At 35.4% G+C, this 15,933-nt stretch overlaps 3 protein-coding genes across 3 annotated transcripts; 1 reads left to right on the top strand and 2 right to left on the bottom strand.

Moving 5' to 3' along the window:
• Nucleotides 1–136: 136 nt before the first annotated feature.
• On the bottom strand, nucleotides 137–5,190 carry LOC112701202 (110 kDa U5 small nuclear ribonucleoprotein component CLO). Its single transcript, XM_025751992.3, has 10 exons — nucleotides 4,267–5,190; nucleotides 3,924–3,992; nucleotides 2,641–3,834; nucleotides 2,448–2,546; nucleotides 2,172–2,330; nucleotides 1,991–2,076; nucleotides 1,698–1,896; nucleotides 1,267–1,377; nucleotides 910–1,116; nucleotides 137–629 (listed from the first exon to the last, which is right to left on the bottom strand). Exons 1-10 carry the CDS (start codon nucleotides 5,035–5,037, stop codon nucleotides 531–533), a joined length of 2,994 nt encoding a protein of 997 aa, XP_025607777.1. The 5' UTR covers nucleotides 5,038–5,190; the 3' UTR covers nucleotides 137–530.
• A 4,580-nt stretch (nucleotides 5,191–9,770) lies between these two features.
• Nucleotides 9,771–13,299, top strand: LOC112701183 (uncharacterized). Its single transcript, XM_025751977.3, has 6 exons — nucleotides 9,771–10,236; nucleotides 10,963–11,955; nucleotides 12,082–12,255; nucleotides 12,494–12,636; nucleotides 12,739–12,849; nucleotides 12,951–13,299. Exons 1-6 carry the CDS (start codon nucleotides 10,111–10,113, stop codon nucleotides 13,024–13,026), a joined length of 1,623 nt encoding a protein of 540 aa, XP_025607762.1. The 5' UTR covers nucleotides 9,771–10,110; the 3' UTR covers nucleotides 13,027–13,299.
• LOC112701192 (uncharacterized) lies at nucleotides 13,258–15,148 on the bottom strand. The gene is made up of 5 exons (XM_025751985.3): nucleotides 14,725–15,148; nucleotides 14,004–14,648; nucleotides 13,838–13,917; nucleotides 13,692–13,763; nucleotides 13,258–13,600 (listed from the first exon to the last, which is right to left on the bottom strand). The coding sequence occupies exons 1-5, from the start codon at nucleotides 15,055–15,057 to the stop codon at nucleotides 13,372–13,374; spliced, it is 1,359 nt and encodes a 452-aa protein (XP_025607770.1). The 5' UTR covers nucleotides 15,058–15,148; the 3' UTR covers nucleotides 13,258–13,371.
• Nucleotides 15,149–15,933: the final 785 nt, after the last annotated feature.

Here is a 15,933-nt window from a genome sequence, read left to right as displayed (position 1 = left end):
TTTTTTAAATTAAAAATAAGAGATCATTATCATGCATGATGGTCACAACATATCCAACCATTTTGACCAGAATTGAAACTTAAGTAGCTCTACATGATTAGGCTGAAATTACGATAGCGGTAACTTCAATGAAAAATACAACAAATTTTGGTATCTTGTATACTATGTAAGCATTGACAATACAAATATGAGCCCACTCTTACAATTTTTACGATTTGAAGGAAAAGGGAAAAGTGTTAGTACTACAACACTAACAGAGCAATGATCCATTCAATATTAACTTCTTGTACAAATGATGCCCTCACCGGGAGTATAAAAACATTTTCAGAGGGGAGGGATGATGGTTCCTACTATTACAAAATTAATGGCACAGATGCTTTACTCCAGTAGGAACCAATTCGCAAAGCAAAAGCTCATACAATTTAGCTTTTATCACCTTGGTTATTTGATTTCCACGTCACAGTGGAACAGCCTAATGCCCAAACTCCAAAGAAAAATAGCACAGGGTGATGCCAAAACTTTATAAAGAGTCACATCATTTGTTGATGAAGAACTGCTGCCTGCTGTGCCAGTTCCACCATCATAGCTTCATCGAAGAACTTGCTAATGCTTACATCCTCGCTCATTCCCTGCAAAATTGGGTGCAAGAGCATGTTAAATTATTGGCAGCTGCCATAAATGCTCTTCTCCGAATACATAACAAATATTTGTCGTAACATTGATCTAACTTCCTTACTATTCTCAAATATATTATTTATTGGAAAAAATCTCACAAAAAAAAGCAGCAAATGCTCAGCTAGAAATACTTCAAAATAAGCATGGAATTTGAACAGTGAGGAAATAAATAAATAGAAGCATAGTAAAATTTATGGTAGTTAATGACTGAAGATCCAGGAGGAAAGGCTATACCTTTCTACGCCTTGTTTTCACCATAAACTCACGAGCAAGATGTTGAATTGGTGCTGGTTCAAGTGGACGCAAAACAATGCTTTTGTCCAGAGGATCTCCAGGAACAATAGCCCAGTGATCAAAAACAGAGAGGCAAAATGCTTGACCTTGAGTGTGATATCTCAGGTCTGTCTCGAAACCAAAAGATTCAATCACGGGCAAGAAAGCCTGCATAGTGAGGAACAAAATAAGTAAAACAGATTGCTGGTGCACTAACAAATTCAGGCTTACTCAAGTTATCCTTATCATGGGAGTAACCTAAGAACAAGAAGCAATGCCAACTAAATCAGGTTACAGAGAAAAAGTTAAACCACCAACCTTAACAATATAAGCTGGGGTGCCTGGTTGAGGAACATCAGCAGTAACATGTCCACGCCTACGAGATAACACAGTGTAGATTGCAGATACACAATCTATTGGTGTTTGAATCTGATGGAAAGGTCCAAAAAAAGAATACCATCCAAGCATCAGTAAAATGGTAACATGACTGTTCTTAATAATCTATTTAAAGGAAATGCAAAAGCAAGTATTGTTTTAATGACTTTCATGAAACTATTATTCGAGCCTTGTTTTATTAGGGCATCATGTAAGCATAAGACATGAAAATCAACTTACTACTAGCTTGAATGCACAGCCTTTGCAAATAATATGACCATGGGTTAGTCAGAGAGACAAAACCAGATAATTATTACATTCAATTACATTTGATATGCAGCCATCATTATAAGCTAAAAATAACAAGAATGTACCTCCACATAATATACTGGTTCCATAAGCCGAGGGGTAGCCATAAGAAAGGAAGAATAGGCCACTCGTCGTGCTGTTGGAATTAACTGGCCAGATCCCCTATGAAGTGGCTCAGGAGCAATTCTTGCATCAACAATCTTGAATTTAACATTTCTGATGGGTTCATCACACAGAGGTCCCTCTCGTGCACCCCACTGAAATCTGCTCCCAAAAAATATATATATAGAACCTCATAACAATTTGCAATCAATTAATTAATCACTGAATAGCAATATAGTTCAATGCATTTATTTACCCCTGAACAATGGAATCCTTGACAGCATTCAGCAGGCTCTTGTCAACTTCAGTTGGAAGGGTGTCATCTAACAGAATATTGGGGCCCTGCATTATATTTGCACATATGACACAAAAGTTCAGAGACGGAACCATAACAATAAAATAAAATAAAAATTAAAAAGCAGAGCAAGTAAATTTACCTGCTTATCAGGGCCAAACGCCCAGATTGACCGTGCAGCAAGGAGATCCCAATCATACTTAGTCTGAAAGAATTCCCCTAGTTTTTTCCGATTCCAGTCAGTACTAACGACACCATTCTCTATGTCCTCAGCAAGACCTCTTTCTAGTGGTTCGGCAATCTAAAGAAAAACCAAAAGTGAACAATAAATCAGCCCAGGAAAAAAGTACTCATGAAAACCATACACCATACGTTCTTGAAAATGCTTACACAACAAGTTTAGGAGATAGCTGCCTACCATAGTTATTTTGTTCTTCTTATTTGGTGTCTCGGCAAAACATTTCATTGAAGACGACTCGACAACAGTTTCACAGAATGATACAACAGGATCTGCCACCTATAGAAAAGCAAAGCAAAGTATAACTTTGAGTCAACAAATAGGAGCCACATTAATGATAGAAAAATTGAGTAGGGGTGAACAAATAGATTACCTTGACTTCCACTTCAGAATAAAGCTCCCTGAGGTCCTTCATGATTGAATCCAAGTACAGCTCACCAGTCCCTAATATAGTGTGCTCCCCAGACTCCTCCACTTTAGTAATGGCCAGAGGATAACTTTTGCTGATTTTCCTGAGGCCCTCTACCATTTTCGGCAACTCGCTTGGATTTAAAGGTTCCGTAGCTGTTTTAACCACTGACAGAGTATTGAACTGAAGAGGCCGGAATATATATACATCCTCATCATAATCTACATTACAAAGAGTGGCAGTTTTCATGATTGAAGCATCCACGCCTTCAATTAAGACCCAAGACCCAGGAGGAGCCTCAGCAATTGGCATCCTATCTCGAGCTTGATACACCCACAACTTTGTTACCTCTTTCACGGTCATGTCCTCCTCATCATCCGGTGAGTATCCTTCTCCTAGAACCCGTACAGTTTGTCCTGTCTGTATCTTGCCACTATAAACTCTACCAAAAGCATCAAACACACTGCAATCAGATTTGGGGTACAATTTGGTTACATTAACCATCAGGGGCCCAGAAGAGTCACAATGTGCCATGGATTTATAAATGATTGAGTCTTTAGGCCCAGTATATATATGATCAACTTTTTTAATTGCAGCATCTTTTGGTGAAGGAATATGCTGAACAAGCATATCAGTAAAACCAGAAGCTGAACCAAAGACTGTCTTACAAGCCAGCCTTAACAAAGGTTTAACATTTAATCTATAGGCTGCATTACTTAGTTTAACTCCAAGTTCTGCCAGGGTTGTCTCTACACTCTTTTTATGTTCTCCAATCACTTGGCTATAAATCTTGTAAAGTGGTTCCAGTACAAACTCAACAAAAGATCGTTCACCTCCACTGGCAGGGGGTTTCTTTTTAAAGGTTCTGGTATCTGGATGAAAATAGTAGTCCCCCCAAAGGCGAGAAGCAAATTTATTTGCTTCCAGAGGAATTCCATGCACCTTCCCGTACAGTTTAGCAAATGATTGCAACGTAAATGACCATCCAGCAGTGCCACTTGCAAAACAAACGTTCCCAGCAACTGGATCAATAACTTGGACATCCCCAGCAATAGAAGATGCAGCAGATATGTGACTATTGATTACTTCCAGTGTATGCCTTAGTTTATGGTAAGCATCTTTTGGGGGTAATTTAAGCTCAGTTATGAGCCTGTCAACCTAAAATCAAAATCCTTTCTCAAATAAGAATTAAATGGGACACGAAAAGGATTTAAAGTTGCAATCAAGACTACAGAAAGTTCATTTACCTTATTGATTACAACAACTATAGGAAGCCGCTCCTGGATTGCATGGCGTATTGCCCTCTCAGTGTTTACCTACAAATCACAAGAACTAAATCCTCAAAATCTTACAGTCATTGTCATTGTAACTAGCACTATCCCTAACAAGGCCTAGTCATAATCTAACTAGCAGTTCGCAGCTACACTTTTGAAAACAAATCACTTATATAAAGCTTAAATACCTGAAACCAACCAATTCCGGAATTTCAAGTTATCGACACTATAAATTAATCTTTTCTTTTAAATCCAAAAATCAAGCTCACTACAGCTATAATGACAATGACAATATCATTAGATAAGAACACTGTACCATGACTCCTTCAGCAGCATCGACGATCAAAACGGCACCATCAGCGAGCCTCAAAGCCGCAGTCATCTCATCAGAGAAATTAACATGGCCAGGAGTGTCCATAATATTACACAAAAACGACTTGGCATTACTATCCTCAAGCACGAGCGACATTGGAACGGCCTTAATTGAAATCCTTCTCTCCTGTTCATCTTTCCTGGTATCAGTGTACCTCATATGCTTCTCACTCTGGTCATCAAACGTCGCCATACGATGGGTCTGCTCAACAAGCATGTCCATGAACACCGTCTTACCATGCTGAAGGTGCCCGATAAGCGCCACATTCCTCACAAGCGCAGGGTTCGACATTAACCCTAACAGAAACTGCGGAGCCACGTAGGTTGAAGAGTCCTTCACGCCAACCTCGAAGTCCTTCTTCTTTACTTGCTTGATGATTGACTGTTCCAGAGACTGCTCATCTTCATCCATGACTAGGGTTTCCACGTCTTCGCCGTAAACCTCCTCGGCGGTGGGGTAGTACTTCTTGTCCTCCGCCAGGACCACCTGGTTGTCCACCATCTCCACGTCGTCGTTCCCTGAGGTCGTGATCCAGCCGTTCGGATGGGCCTCGCCATCGGATGCGGCGCCGTCTTCGGCGGAACGGTGGCGTCGGTCACCTTGGTCTTCCTCATCCTCTTCGTCGTCGTCGTCAATGTCTCTGTCGGATTCTTGGTCGGACTCGATTTCGGGCCCGATGTAGTTGCCAAACTCGTCGTATAAGCTATCATCCATGTTCGAGTGTTACTGTATTGAGTGAATCTGGGAGTAGAAGAGAGAAATGATGTTCAGTGAGCTTCACCGTCGTTTCAAGGAGTGGAGGGGTTTTTGGACAAGTTTACTGTTTTAGCCGTTTAGGGTTCAAGACCAGGAACCACAAGGGGGAACACGATCATTCTAATGTTCTTTTGGGGTTATTGGGCCTATTCAATCTTGGCCCAATTATAACGACTATAGCTGGCCCAAAATGAGCTTCTTACATTACATTCTTCTTAGTTACCTTTTATGCAATTACACTCTTATTCCTTTTATGCAATTTACATGGTTAAACTAGTCATATTTTCAGTAGAGGGAGCCTTAGTTACCTCTTATCTTGTATTTGGTAAATAAAAAAAATCATGTAATTATACTTGTATTTTTTTAAAAAAATAAAATATTTTTAAAAGTATTTAAAATAGAGTTTTAAAGTTAATTTTTATTTTTTAAAATTTAAAAATCTAATATAATCTCTTATGTTAACTAATTTTTAAATTTAATACTTATATTTATGATTGTTATAATATTTTTAAATTTTAAAAGTTATTTTATCAAACATAATTGTTACTGTTTGTATTTATTAAAAACTATTTTTAATTTAATTTACTAAATATAAATGCTACAATTTTTAAGGTGATTGTGCTTTTTAAAATCTCAAACTCCTCATTTTGTATTTGGTAAATAAAAAAGATCATGTGCTTGTACTTGCAGTTTTTAAAAGATCAAAGTACTCTTGAAAGCACCTAGGATAGAGCTTTTTAAAATTGGCTTGTGCTTTTTAAAATTTAAAAGTCTAATATAACTTCATATGTTAACTAATTTTCAAATTTAATACTTACATTTATATCTATTATAGTATTTTTAAATTTTAAAAGCTATTTTACCAACACAATTGATATTGCTTATGTTTATTAAAATCTATTTTTGATTTGATTTACCAAACATGAATGATACAACTTTTAAAAATACATCTTTTAAAAGTTAACTTTTATAAGCTACTTTTGAAAAGTAAAAGCTTTACCAAACAAAGCCTTAGGTCATTTTTTAAAAATTAGTTTTTATAAACTATTTTTAAAGGGAGTCATTCATATAAAGACGCTAAAAACGTCTTTTTATAAAGATATTTTTTAATAATTAAAATTTAACACATATAATCGATTAAATCGTGTTTTTTTGTCAAAATTAGGCTAGATAAATTGATTTGATCGAAAAATGGTGAATCAAATCTTAAACTGATCTAAATTAATATTATTTTTTATAGAAAATGACTACAATACCCTATTATAGAAAATGACTAAAATATTTCTATTATATATATTAATTTTGAGAATCTTAAATTTTAGTCCTTTATTTTTCTACCCTAGGGTTAGGATTTAGAATTTTTAAAATTATATATATATATATATATATATATATATATATATATATAATAAGAGTATTTTAATCATTCTTTATAATAAAGATATTGTAGTCATTTTTTATAAAAAAAAATAATATTAATTTAGACCAGTTCAAAATTTGATTCACCATTTTTTCGGTTAAATCAGTTTGTCTAGCCTAATTTTGACAAAAATAACATAATTTAGTCGATTATATATGTTAAATTTTAATTATTAAAAAACATCTTTAAAAAAAGATGTTTTAGACGCTTTTTATCTGATGGAAAGTAAAAATTTGAGTAAACTACCTGAGATAATTATTGAACATTTTTGTGATTTTTATTCTAATATTCAAATATTTTATTTCTATCATTAGATTGAATTGAATATTAATAAACACTTGCTTTCTTTGATTGTATTAAATGTTTGAAAGTGAATTTATTATTCTTTTTCAAGCACAATTTTATTCATTATTACCTCGCCGAACTTTCAAGATTTACAAGCTTACCAAACTCATTTATTTGCTAATTGCTTTAAGATGAAGAAGATCAGATGAGAGTGGTAGTATTCATCATATTTCAAACCCTACACTTGGGTTTCTTTCTTTAGTCAATTTCTTTCTGAGTAATGTTAGGGGCAGCAATTTTTGTGATTGTTAGCCATCAATTAGCCATCAATGATGATTTGATGGTGTGAGATTGGTGTAAGATTTCATCCAATGACTCACCTTCCTCTGCTGGTTACATGCTGGCTAAAATTCAACAAAACTGCTGGTCCCTAGACTTTTCCTTTCTTTAATATCAAATTCTATCTCTCTATATGCGGAAACGAGTGTTTAGCAATTTAAGATTGATGAAGAATCGTCTTTAAACACGGTTGTATTAGCATTTAAACTATTGTAATATGAATTTATGCCTAAAATATATCCGTTTGCAGTTAAAATTAGAGAATTATCCATGATCATATATGTCTCCGTATTGCGTACAATTTACTATATATATACATAACTTAGAAGAACAAAAAATTTCCCATCAGTCCATGGTTTGAGTTCAGAGAAAACTTCATTATCTGATTTGTATTACTTGTGCTAGAATTTATGTTAAGATTAAGCTGCAAGTACCCTGTAACACTGCTCCAATAACAATTATACGTATGTGTAAAATATATATATTAATAAAAGGCTCTCGTTTTATTTATATATAAGATCTTATAAGCTTGTACACACACCACATGTACATACGTACATGATACATGATACATGATACATGGTAACTACTGATAGGTGAGTAGTGACTACAGATAATGGAAGGAAATGAAAGGGCTCAACAACAGAATAATCAAGCTCCAAGCTCAATGGGGGCCATGGCCATGATGAGGATGAGGCTGATGTGGACCAGGTGGAGGTGACGCCCCTACTGCTGGAGGACCACCAGGAGGAGGAGGAGATGGTTGTGCGTGTGGCGGTGGAGCAGGCCCAGGATGTGGAGGTCCCGGTGGCCCTGGAGGGTGGTGGTGAGGGCCTGGACCTCCTGGTCCTGGCGGAGGAGGATTGTGCATTATGCCTGCTTAGTAGTGCTTAATCACTCCTTAATTTACTTCTCAACTATGTATATACACAAATGTATACATGTATATATATAGGGGACAAAAGACCTATGTAGATCTATATGTTCATCTACTAGTCAATTGCTGTGTTACTTTTTGTGGCCTGGTAGTTGCATGAAATATGCCGACATATTACAATTTTTTGTTGTTCACAGGATTCTTTGGTTCGATAAATTTGAGCTTCATTTAAAAATTTGTTGTTGACTAATGAATTACTACATGAATTTAAATTTCTTTTATGAAGGATAAAAGGATCCTGTCTAAAAAAAGGTTGTCATTGTCCTTTTTTTTTTTTTGACAAAGATCACTTTATCATTTGTAAAAATGAATAAGAACAAGAGTGAATGTTTACTCTAAACAGACAAGTGACCTGATGATTTAACCAACCTACGTTGGTTTGACGGCACATTACATATTAGCTAACATTCTCCATGGGCCAAATTGGGCTTTAACAATTCCATTGTTCACAAACACCCAAGTAGCTATTTGGGTTTTCCTTTAATGTTTTTGGAAGAAAACTTATATTTAAATGGATTTATGATCACGACAAAAGAAATGCGTTTATGATTCCACGGTACTCATCATTAAAGAATTAGCATAAGAATATGTAGAACTGTAGAAGAAATTTTGTAAAACGACGGATGAATTAGATTGCGTTTGCTGAATATAAAGAAAACGTAACAATATAAAAAAAGAAACGGACGAAAGTTTAATCCACATAGTCAATGGTTCATATTTCACGCAAAGTAAGTACACTTAAATGACTTATTTCTCACTAAGGTAACATGAGTCAAATAACGTGAAAATTAAAAATTAAAAAACTTTTAATTTAATATAAAAATTTAATAAACTAATTTAACTCCTAGAATCCTAATACAGAAGAAAACAAAAAGCAGAGGAGAATGTTAATTGGTATGAGCTGTTATGGATTCGATTTTGTGATTCTCCATACTGTCTACTGCTAAATGTCACACAGGCATTCGGCTTATTTATTTTCCTACTTCGGTTTTTTGTTTTAAGCCAAACATAGTCAAAATTAAAACACATCATTCGTTACTTAATTATTACTAAAACTGGCTAGGTTGATTCCTTCTTGGTTTTGGTTGGAACAAAAATTTCAATTTATTTTCGTTTTTTCCTCTCTTTTTGTTCTATTGTAACTTGTAAGTTTGTTACCAACAATTTTGTTTTCTTCTTATTTATATTTACTTCTTATCATATACCCATGATTAACATGTCAATAGGCAACTCAAAATCAATTTCATCCATAAATTATGTGTGGACAAGGCACAAGATACAGCCATACAGGGAACTAAAATGCACCCTTTAAGGAAAATAAGTACATAAATAATTCTATACTCGAACCCAAAAATAGCTACAAACAATTTAAATGAATTAAACATGCAATAACAATATAACAAAAAAACAATACAAAACAAATAACCATTTTATATGCTCACAAAAAAATAAAGATTCATATACAATTATATTCATATAAAGTTAATAATTAAAAATTATTAAATAATAATTTGGTTAAATTTATTAAATTACCGAATAATTTTTAAATATTAATTTCATATGAAAATAACTGTAATTAAATTTTTACTCATAAAAAATTAACTATAAAAATATATTTATACATTAAAAATAAGTTAAATAATATATAATAATTAATTATAGTGGTTAAATTTTTATGTAGATAATATTTTTGTAAAACAATAAAATAATGGACAAATATATGCATAATACAAAAGAAAAAGAAAATACATGGAAGGAAGGAGAGAGGAGACAGGGCATGTAGAATGTTTCATGTGGAGGTAGCCTGAAATGTAAGGAAGGAAGAAGGTTGGGGGAAATGATTGAAAGAAAGAAAGAAAGAAAAGGGGGAGTTTCATTCTCAAAGTTGGTCAGCTTTCCATTTTAATGAGTTATGAGAGAAGCAGCAGCATAAGATAAGAAATAAAAGAAAGAAGCAGCATAAAGCATAAGCAACCATTCACGTCTCAAATTAAATCTGTGACACACACTTTTCTCTTCTCTTCTTTTCTTCGACGTCATCACTCATCACATGGGTTCCGCCACCAGTAGACTAGACGGTTCTCGCCCTCCCACGGCGAGGCTCAACCGCAACAACACCCGCTTCAGCCTCTCCTCTCTTCTCTGCGGTGCTTCCACCTCTCGCTCCACCTATCAGGTATCTCCTTTTTCTATTTTTTTTTTTAAAATACCTTTTTCCTTTTTTCTCAATTCAAAAATTCGAATTTTTTTTCTCGCATCTTGGATCCATCCCCTTTCAGACCATTGCCACCGTAACAAAACCATTTCTATCAACTTCTTTTTGAATCTGGTAGCTCTTTTTTAGTTCATGTGTATAAGTCATGTCCAAGCGTAGCTTTTTCTGGAAAGGCAAATCGATTGAGCGTTACTTATTCATAGTTCAATTTTCGCTTTTGTTTCAATTGATTATGTGAGATCGTTTCAATACATGGATATGTACCAATATGAATGTCATCAACGCGCTCATATTCTGTTGGTTTTAGTGATTATCTTAGTTGTTGGATTATGTAGAATCTTGCACTTCACAAATGGTTGATATGACTTAAGTTATTCTCATCTCCTTGTTATAGATAACAATTTAAGAATTTCTCTCCAAATATTGACAATTAGTGTGACTCTTTTACTTTCTGCTGATTTCAGGAATGGTCTATGCTTTTTTGCTGCTATTAATTTACATCTACATTGGGATGTGCTTTTATCATATTTTTTCTTATATTAGCTTGCTGTTGATCTCCTGACATGAACTTTTATGCCTAACCCACCATAATTGTTCTCATCGTGCAACAATACAGGGATGGCTTTTACATAGATACTCAACAAATAACTAATACTGGAAGTGACCTTCTTATATTGTTTTATATAGATGGAAGAACATCCATCTGAACTTCAGGTAGATTTAGCAACAGAACCTGATGGTGGAACTCAGGAAATCACTGAGGAATCATCTTTATCATGTACAGAAGCTAGAATCAGCTGCAGCCACCATGCTGAAGCCGCAACCTCATCCAATACAAGAACTGAGTCTCATCGGCATATTGGTATTGAAGGTTCTTCCATAAATGTTGCAGCAAGTAGTCAGAGGAAGTGCTTGTCTGAATGTAAGGAGCTAGTCCCTCCTCATCAGGTAAGTGCTGGTCATAGTGGTAATGAATCATATAGGGATAGTAGCAATACAGCTAGTACTTCTTTTGTAGAGCAACAATCTTCAGATCCAGTCTCTGTAAATGTTTCTGCTAACAAAGATGGAGTCAATAATGTTGATGATCCAGTGGTTAGTGGTGTATCTCAAATCTCTCATGAGACAGTGCATCCATGGAGTTCGAGCCCTCAGGAGAATGGATATTTTAGTTCTGGGGAAATTTCTGTTGAGAATGATGCATTAATGGCTACCCAGAGTCCTTCTTCGGATCCCGTTTCTCAAGTTTCCACTTTACCGGCACCTTCTCCTATGCCCGAAGATGAACCTCGCAGAGAGGCAATACCTTCAGGATTAGGTATTCTTGTGTCTAATCGGGAAAGAGTGCAGGGAAATGATAGTGTGCTTCAAGTTGATGTTGTCACAATATCCTCCAACATCTTGTCTGGCAGCACTGCTGATGCCAATGATCATGATACCGGAAGGAGTGGTAGAAGAATATTTTGGGATGCTTTTTCACGGCGTAGTTCTAGAAGGCTTGGCGACTCTCAAACAATTGTGTTCTCTGCTGGCGGTGCCGATGATCCTAGATCTCAAGATAGATGGCTTGTTGATCTTGGTGGGGATTTCTCCAACGATGGGTTTGGAGGTGCTTCTTCTGGATATGTGGGCAGTAGAATTCACAGATTTAATGAAAGAATGCGGCATTCAAGATCCGAGGTGATTTTGAATATTTGTGCTATAGAACGTCTCATATTGCTTATGTGACCTAGTTGCATCTTGCATGTGATAACTAGGTTTGTGATCCCTTTTATCTAACTTAAGCTGTTCTCTCTATTTTTATAGATCTGGGAAAGGCTTCGAGGTGGCCTTGATGATTTTGGTCGTTTGAATTCTTCATGTCCATCAGGACTTCATGCAGATGGTATGTGCTCATGTGAGTCTTTACCAACAGCTGAAGAATCTAGCACTCGAGCAAGTATTTCAAGAATTGTCATGCTGGCTGAAGCTCTGTTTGAGGTTCAAGCCTTTACTGAACTCATTCATTTGTTTTTTCTTTGATTTAATTTGTCTTGGCTTTCTATCATTGTCATATGTTCTTATTGGTTTATCAAACGGTTATCTATACCTACATAATTTCCAAATAAGCTTGTTTCCATTTTCTTGGAGTCATGTACTCATGTTTATGATAAATTAGATTATTTGACTATGTGGACCAAGACCTATTTAACTAGAACCATATTTTTTGCCTCATCAGGTTTTAGATGAAATCCATCGGCAACCTGTATCGCTTTCCCTATCCATGGTTTCTCTTCCCGCACCTGAATCAGTTGTCGACTCTTTCCCTCTTAAGTCTCACAAAAAGGTCGATGCAGCTGACGGTGGCAGTGATGCTGAACAGTAAGTCTCTTTCAACTCCAATTAGCTTTAGCCAAAATGTTATTAAGCAGGTCTATGTGTTCTTAATGTGGTTATACTTATGCTTACTAATCATTTTGGCAGATGTTACATATGTTTGGCGGAGTATGAAGAAGGGGACCAAATTCGAGTTCTTCCTTGCAACCATGAGTATCACATGTCGTGCGTTGATAAGTGGCTTAAAGAAATACATGGGTATGGTCATTACAACCAAAAACTCATCATTCTTCCTTATTTCATTCTTCCTCGTTCATTTTGTAACCAACAACCATTTTCTCTGCTTCATCCTTTTACAGCGTATGCCCTCTTTGTCGTGGCAATGTTTGTGGAGGGTTCACGGAGTCTTCTGCCAACTCAGTGCCATCTCATTGATATTGTTGTACATATGGATGTAAATATTCAAATGACATGTATAAAATAGCCATTTAGATTACCTATCTATTCTGGCAAAATAATGAGATATTTTTGTATTCCAATTTTGTGATATTCCTTCCCCCACTTACATTTTCATATTGTATATTGCCTTGTCTGTGAAATTGTGTTATTATTCTTATTTGAGTTTTGCCTAACAGGTGTGGCATAAATTGTTAGCAGCAAACTCTATTGATATCAAGAAAATAAGATTATTGATAATTAAAGCAGTAATTACAAGTCTTTTTATGCATGCTTGACATAACAATACTTAATACTCTAGAGGAAGCTGATCCAGATCACAGCTTAGTTCCACTTGGTCTGAGAGTAACCCTGAGAAAATGGATTGATGTAACTGCTGCGAACTGAATTCGGATGCATGTTTTCGTCATTGCCAAACGTTGTCCACCGATTTGAGTTGCTGCTGTGTTTCTCTCTCGCAATGTTGCGCATGTTCTCCATTTCTCCCACATGTTCCTTGAATTCTTTCTTCACCACATCCAGCACGACATCGCCGTATCGGTCACACCATGATCTTCAATACAAACAAGAAAAGGACGAAACTGTAAGATACACAAAGTCTGGAATAACATCAAAAGTTGAACTGAACTGAAATGTTGACTCACTTGGGAAAGTAATTTTTTAACTCAGCCTTGTCCACTGGTATTTTGGTAGAGATTGCTTCAATCTGATCATTCCTGTTTTCACACAACAAAGGTAAGCAACAGTTACTTAGAAAGAAGGAGAGAGAATGGTACTATAGTATACTAACGTGAATCTAAGATTTGGGTTTGTGGTGCTGAGTTCTGTCTGGATTCTAGAGAGCTCCTTCTTGATCTTGTCTCCCAAAACCTAGTGAGAAAGAGTGCACAGAAAAGTATATTAGTATGCATCAAAACCAGCTGAATGTTTTGACTTTTGAATACACAGATCTCAACCTTGTCTATGAAGAAATCAGATGGTGAACCATCAGCATGCAACTTCTTCTTGATCAACTTGGTGTCTGGTCCCTCCCCAAGATGTTGACAAGCCTCTCTCTCATTCTCATCATCTAACTCACTTCTCTTCCATTTCTTAAACCCCTCAAACCCCCATTGCTTCTTCACTGATTTCCCTGCTATCTGATGTGCTTCACCACCACCATGTTCCTCTTTTGGCTCCCTTTGGAACAAAGTAACAAAGGGCTTTCTCTTCAACTTCTCTGGAGGCCCACTTTCCTCCATGAGAATTGAACTACCCTTGGATGGATGGGAGGGTAATTCAAAGACGCTTTTCTCCATGCCATTCTTGCCATGTTTGTGAGAAGATCCAAACCCGAAAACAGAGGCTGCTCCTTTAATGTGCTTCCTAGCTGATTTATTCTTGGAACTCACGGAGCTGTCTTTGTCCTTGTCATCTCTTAAGTCAATGACCGACCACTCTTCTTCTGAAGTCGTCTCTTTGGGGTCCTCCTTCTCCTTAGGCCTTGCCGCAATGACATCTGTAGCTTCAATATGAGCACCTTGAACCGCCAATCTCTGCAGCAAAGGCCTCTTTGAAGAATGGTATTCTTCTTCAGAAATGCATTTGGCATAAAGCAGCTCCTGCTAACACACAATACATGAAACAAAACAAGAGAAGAAGAAGATAATAGAGTTATGCAGTAAGATAAGAGAGTACCTGTAGAAAGAGCAACTTGTCTCTCAAAATAAGTGGGTGTTCTTGTTGAGGGGGAGAAGCAATGAGGGTGTCAAGCAAGTTAGTTCTGAAAGCAGTGACCTCAGATTGAGCGAGAATTCCTTCGGAGTGAAGGGCCATGAGGTTGAGAACCTGATGGAAGGAGTTCTGCTGCCATTTGAGGTTATCAGATTGAAGCTTGGAGAGGTTGTGTTCGGTTGGCGGGAGAGAGCGTTTCTTGAAGCTGAAAGGAAGAATGGATTTACAGAGTGTGGTGATGGAGTCTTGAAGTGTAGAGTAGTACTTGGGTGTGTAGTGATATGAAGAGTACACCATTCTTTTTTTTTTTTTCCTTCTTCTCCACCAAAAATGCTAAAATGAATGAATGCCTTTGTGTAAAAGTCTTGTCTGAATCTACAATTTGAATATTTTGCAGCTCATAAAAAACGGTCACTTAAATGCTCAAACTAGCCGTTATCTACATTTGCATCTCTCATGCTCCAATACACTATTTTTAAATTTGAAGTAAAATAAAATGATCCACTCAATACAAATGTTAAAACTAATAATAAAACTTCTAATCAAATTTAAATATAATATTACTATCCTTAACTATACTAAACTGTTTTTTTAACAGAAGACTCTTATTACTGATACTTAATGAAAATATTTTATCATATTTGAAAAAAAAATAAAAAGATAAATAAAGTATTAATATTGTACTCCACTATGAAACATATTCAACTCTGCAGTAAGGTAAACTACTATAATTGTACTGGATTTTTTTAAAATATTATTAAAAATAAATTTATTTTTTATAATGATAAAAATATCCTCAAAATATTAAGAAACATTATAACAATATCTAGTATTAAATAAATTAGTATTTTTATCCGTAATGTTATTATGGTAATATAAATTTTTTAAAAGAATAGTCTTTATTCTAATAGTATAAATTATGCATGGCATAAAAGATTTATAAAATCAAACTATTTTTATAGAAAAAAAAATAATAAGTTAACAAAAGTCTTTGGCTAAGAAAACTAAAGTATCTATACATAAAAAATTAAATAATAAAATTTTTAGTAATTATTTTTATATGAAAAAGTATAATTTTTTATTAATAATTCATTTTAACATTCGTTATCTAAAATTTAAAATAATTTAACTGTTAAAGTCTGTTATACACAGGAACGGACTTAGAGGGGGGCG

The sequence above is a fragment of the Arachis hypogaea genome, chromosome 1 (genome assembly GCF_003086295.3).
Source record: "Arachis hypogaea cultivar Tifrunner chromosome 1, arahy.Tifrunner.gnm2.J5K5, whole genome shotgun sequence".
In the NCBI taxonomy this organism is placed as follows: Eukaryota; Viridiplantae; Streptophyta; class Magnoliopsida; order Fabales; family Fabaceae; genus Arachis; species Arachis hypogaea.
This window is presented reverse-complemented; position numbering and strand designations above follow the sequence as displayed.

Coding starts and splice junctions, on each gene's coding strand:
- LOC112701202 (XM_025751992.3), bottom strand. CDS start 5,037: ATGGATGATAGCTTATACGACGAGTTTGGCAACTACATCGGGCCCGAA. Junction 3,835..3,923: donor TAGTTGTTGTAATCAATAAG/GTAAATGAACTT, acceptor TTTTGATTTTAG/GTTGACAGGCTCATAACTGA. Junction 630..909: donor TGAAAACAAGGCGTAGAAAG/GTATAGCCTTTC, acceptor CCAATTTTGCAG/GGAATGAGCGAGGATGTAAG.
- LOC112701192 (XM_025751985.3), bottom strand. CDS start 15,057: ATGGTGTACTCTTCATATCACTACACACCCAAGTACTACTCTACACTT. Junction 14,649..14,724: donor ACAAGTTGCTCTTTCTACAG/GTACTCTCTTAT, acceptor GTGTGTTAGCAG/GAGCTGCTTTATGCCAAATG. Junction 13,764..13,837: donor AACCCAAATCTTAGATTCAC/GTTAGTATACTA, acceptor GTGTGAAAACAG/GAATGATCAGATTGAAGCAA.
- LOC112701183 (XM_025751977.3), top strand. CDS start 10,111: ATGGGTTCCGCCACCAGTAGACTAGACGGTTCTCGCCCTCCCACGGCG. Junction 10,237..10,962: donor CCTCTCGCTCCACCTATCAG/GTATCTCCTTTT, acceptor TGTTTTATATAG/ATGGAAGAACATCCATCTGA. Junction 11,956..12,081: donor TGCGGCATTCAAGATCCGAG/GTGATTTTGAAT, acceptor CTATTTTTATAG/ATCTGGGAAAGGCTTCGAGG.